This window comes from Trachymyrmex septentrionalis, unplaced genomic scaffold, assembly GCF_001594115.1.
Source record: "Trachymyrmex septentrionalis isolate Tsep2-gDNA-1 unplaced genomic scaffold, Tsep1.0 scaffold11, whole genome shotgun sequence".
Classification (NCBI taxonomy): domain Eukaryota; kingdom Metazoa; phylum Arthropoda; class Insecta; order Hymenoptera; family Formicidae; genus Trachymyrmex; species Trachymyrmex septentrionalis.
In genome coordinates, this window is record NW_017304228.1 from 6,064,265 (window position 1) to 6,069,571 (window position 5,307).

General features: G+C 39.3%; 1 protein-coding gene across 1 annotated transcript in view; it reads right to left on the bottom strand.

Annotated features, from left to right (window-relative positions):
* The window catches only part of LOC108749593 (acetyl-CoA carboxylase), an 18,459-nt gene extending 13,357 nt beyond the window's left edge, over nt 1–5,102 (bottom strand). Inside the window, exon 1 of the mRNA XM_018488380.1 lies at nt 4,835–5,102. Within this exon, the coding sequence (XP_018343882.1) occupies nt 4,835–4,914 (80 nt within the window). The 5' untranslated portion in view covers nt 4,915–5,102. The remainder of the gene's footprint in view (nt 1–4,834) is intronic.
* Nucleotides 5,103–5,307: the final 205 nt, after the last annotated feature.

The window sequence follows — 5,307 nt, forward strand, 5'->3', positions numbered from 1 at the left end:
ACCTTGGGTTTATGGGATCTACCTTTGCTTATTATCACACAATTTAATGGGGTAAAAAAAAAAGATACAAAAATCACCTGAGGCGCTTACGCCGCTCGACCAATCCTGCCGCGACATTGATCTGCATCTGCAAATTGCCATTATCGCTCCCATCGCTCGGGAAGCTATCTTCGATCTCCTGCACCTCGTTAGGATCAGTATCGCGATTGGGATTGATCTCTTGTTCGCCATGCTCGGGCTCCCCGACGACAAAGCTCACCGGCGACTCCATCTCTTTCGCGCTAGCGGTCTCCAACGAATTGATACAGTGGACAGTCTCCACAGCGGTCTCCTTACTGGATTCCGCCGAAGGCGGTAACTCCACGCGTTCGCTGTTACCTTTAAAAACACATTCGCGGATGTACACACCCGAGGTGGAACCGATAATTTTGAAGACAATTTTGAACCAATCTCCCTTAGAAGGATCAATGTTAAGGACGAAAAGCTGGCTAATTTACCCGAAAGAATTTATTATTAAAAGGATCTTACGCGCGGGGTCTATGATAGAAGTCGTAGTGGTCGTAGAAAGTGTAGAAAACTGACAAGTCATAGTCGATTATTCTTCTCACATAATCGACTGCGATTGGTTAATTTTCTTCAACTTAAGACCCTACGACTTCTATTGTAGATATTAAGTAGCTATTAAGAGGATAATAGAACTGACAGGTGGACGTTGCAAGGAAATTCCCTTTGTGAAAAAATAGGAAGAGGAAAGAAGAGAAGAAAGAGTATGCATCGTGGCTATCACACTTGATGGTCCATGAATCCCGTGATCATTTCAAGGGAAAGACACACAAGTGCGTAGACACGATCACTAGCGGAAGTAAGAAAAGAGCGTAAACCGAGCGTACAAGAAAAGTGACGATGAAACGTAAACGAAACTTCCAGAAGACTCAGAGCCGCGACATAGACTTTTGCGTAACGCATAACGTATAGTGCATAAGAGAATCAATCAATCAATCAAAATTCTTCTTTTCTATGAAGTGGAGGAAAAAAAAGGATTCAGATTGGTTGATTCTCTTATGCGTTATGCGTTACAGTTCATGCAAAAGTTTGTGTCGCGACCCTTAAATTGGAGCAGCGTTTTAAAACTTTGACTGCCAAATTAATTTCAATATTAAATTTAATAAATCCAATGTATTTTATTTTATTGCTTTTTAAATGCTTATAATTTATATTGACTCTTCAATGTCTTAGATGTTACACTTGCATTAAAAAAGATATTTTTGATTATGTATATTATAGATATATGATAGAATACATTTTAGTAAACAGAATTTTTGATTATCATGATTGGACTTGACATGTTGTAATTAATTGTTGTAGCTAGACCTAACTATAAGAATTTAATCAGTATTTTTATACATATACAACTTTTAATTATATTTACTAGACGTTTCTTCATTAAAAAATTATACTGACTTAATTAAATAAATTTAATATTATCAAAAAATTCTCATATATTTAACAAGAAGGAATTAATCATCTGATAATTTCTAGAAACGTTATAATTCGTTTTTTTTTTCCAACAAACATAATGGGGTGTGTTCGGATTTCCCGGGTGCTCCCCAGATATCATGTCATCCATGTTTAACATACGTTAAACAACAAAGACAAAGTGATACCTGAATGGCATGGTGGTGGGAATCTGAACACAGCCTTGACATCAATCATATTTTCAATTAATAAAATCAATTTTTGTTTACCAGCGTAGTAAAATAATTCTTAATCGGATAAATAAAATCATCACTCCTAAATGAATGATTGGACCCACGTGAATTTCTTTATGCATCATCCAAATATAACATAATGGTTATGGTAATCAAAGTGTTAAGAGGTAAAACCCCCCGTTTATGTTTCACTACTCCAATTTAGACTTCTTCCGCTTCCTGGAAGTCACTTCACTTTCCTCGTACATTCAACTTACGCTCCGATCCTTTCGCCAGAAATGCACGTGGACTTGCGTATATGGTATATGAATTACGAGGAAAGTACCATACAGGTAGTCCAGAAGACGGCGTAGCATACCCAGTTACGTTCACTCCACTTCTTGATATCTCCTCTTCTCTTACGAGCGGCATGTAAACTCGAAGCAAACTGGCCACCGCGTTGAACAGATACGCGACTGAAAGATGTATTGAAGACGGCAACGACGACGTCTTCGCACCGAATCGCGCGCACTACACTGACTTCGCTGGGAGATCGAAGCGAAACAAGTTGCACTGTCCCGTGGCGGGGCAATTCAACTACGTGTTTCGCACGAGCCGAACACGTCTGACGTTCGCCCAGGTTCAAGGGTCGTGGCGGTAACGTTGGCTGGTCATGCGGCAATCACGTCGATCACCCATTCCACGCGGAGCTCTCGTTGTATTCATTACCAAAGTTACTCCGCCTACGGGTCCAACACAAAGCGACCGTAACTGAGTCGTGAAACGTAAGTCGTAGCTGTAGATTGACATAACAATCTGCTGACCTATGACTAGGTTTTACGTTTCACGACTCTGCAGTTACAACTATCTCTTTGCAGAGGCCTTACTTCTTCAACCCTTCGATCGAGAGATCGCCAAGCCCATTTCTCACGAAGACCTCTTTCTCTTTTTCTTCGTCCGGCAATCGCATCAATCACTCTCTTGTTGCCATGTCATATTCTTGGGTAAATGAACAAAAGTGAATTTTACACTGAGAGAAAAATTTGTAGCATTTGTAACTATAATTACATTTCATATAAACAATATTAATATATAACTATAAACAATATTAAGATTAGTTTTTACTATAATTATGATTATTACTATTATAATGTAATAAGACATTTTCAGTTGCCAAACATACATATATCATTGATAGAATTTTACACATACAGAATATATTCTCTGAGTACTCTAAGAAATTTATAAGGGATGATTCCTCATTCAAAATCGAAAACTTCATATGATTATATGTCTGAAACAAATTAAAAAGATACAAGGTATGTATTTTCCAAAAATTTCGACAACTCGAATTATTTTGATGAAATTTTAATCATGTACAAAGTTTGGAATTAAATTCTTAAATTCTTTTAAAGTACTTAGTATTCATCTTGTAGTTATTATACCAATATTATAGCAGTAATAATCATAATTATAGTAATATGTAATTAGAGTTACAAATATCCAAAATTTTTCTCGCTGTGTGAACCGAAGTATAAAGTCTGTTCTTTTGTTTTTCTGGCTGAACTTTTGCACCAGTTCATCTTTCTTCCTCTTCTTTCCTCCTGAAGAGGAAAGGAAGAAAGATGAACTGGTGTAAAAATTCAGCCAAAAAGAACAGTTCTATAGGCATTCGTTCATTTACACGCGCAAGCATAAAAGAGCAAGGTCGAGGTATGCGTTTCTGTTTACATTGCCGCTAAGGATTGTGAACGCGCGTTGTGCATGGAAATATGGACATTCAATCGTACTTGCAGCAAGGTATTTGCACACCGAGTGTGCAAAAAAAATAGTTTTACAATTACATTTATCTATAAATTTATAGTTATTTTCGATGCCAACTGTATCTTGATAGGTCTATATAATTATATATAGGTCTATATTATTATTCTTATTAACATTATATAAGTAATAATTATAAAAACGGAGCTGTTGAATATAATTATTTCATCATGCAAAATTGCAGTAAAATTATTCTACTGTAATATAGCTATAATTTATAGTCATTTTCAGTGCCAATTATATGTTTTTGTTGACAGAATTATAAATATAATTATTGTTGCTAACGTATAAAACAGTAACTATAAACTATAAAAAAAAGAGCCTAACCATAATTATTTTACCATAATTTAACTATAATTTATAATCATTTTCGATGCTAACTATATATATTTTTCGACAGAACTATACAAATATAATAATTATTACTAAACATTATAACAATATAATAAACTATTAAAATAGAGCTACTAACCATAATTATTTCACCATGCGATTAATCACAAATGCCAAACACTTTTCTCTCAGTGCAAACGAACGATCGACAATTTCCCAAGCGGTTTTGATCTTGCGAACGAATGATCTACATCTACATGAAAGTGAAATGAAAATCGAAGTGAACAAGACAGACATGTAATAACTTTCATCGATACGCTTACTAGAAGCCAATTAACTTTTCGAAATTCTCGAGTTACCTCTCGCGGGAAACTTCCGCGTGCGAGGGAACGGAGTACAGGTATCATTTTTCCCTGCTCACCGAATATATTAAACAAGGATAACATGATACTCGAACAACACTCGGAATCGAAAATCTGAATACGTCCCAGAAGGTCAGAAGGAAGAACCTTCGACTTTTCTTTTGAAGTGTTTCCCATTTTCAATGACGGACGACTCGTGGACGGACTGTAGTCCTCGCGCGGTCCATAGATTTCCACACGAGAATGTCAAAAAATTAAGGGGAGCCGACGATTGGCTGAGCCGAATGTCAGGCGACGCAGGAGCGGTGCCAATTGGTCGCGCGCGCTCGCGGCGTGACGTAACGTGGCGCGATGCTGGCGATGCTTCATGCAGCGCGGTTGACGCGGGCGGTCCGCGGGAGCGCCTCTGATCCCCTGGACCCACCGCACCACCGATTTCATTGACGAATCTGATCGAATGTGTTGACATTTTCGTTTCGAGAGGTCACGTGTCAACACTCGCCGGGTCTGACCCTGGCGCGAAGCGAAGGCGCCTCGCTTCGCCTCGCCACGCCTCGCCTCGCCTCGCCTCGCCGAATTTATCCGTTATTTATAAGCGCGTGAATGAGAGGAGACGCAACGTCGACTCACCGATGACGAATCTTGCGCGCCGGAGCAACCCGCTGCTTCTCCTGAAGGTTAGGTTCGTCCCTTCGATCTTGTTCTGTCATTCGAGACGAGTCGACGATTTCACGAAAGGGATGGAGATTCGAAGATTCGGTCGTTCACCGTGTTTCGTTATACCACTTCGATATCTCACCTGGGTGACACCGGCAGATCGTCGGAATCGCTTTGCGACAAATCGAGTCACCGTCACCGCGTGACTAGATGACTATGTATCTATGTGTAATTATTTTTTTTCTTCACATGGACGTCAGACGATCCCTACATTCGCTACTGGATCGCGCGCAATCGCGCGTTACGCGAAACGTAAAAAACACGAGTACACACCGACATGCCCATGCCACTGTACTGTCATCGTTCGCGCTCGTCTTTACCGGTCGGGATTAGTCGGGATGTACGACGCACACGTTATTCTGATAAATCCAGATGTGGCGCACAAA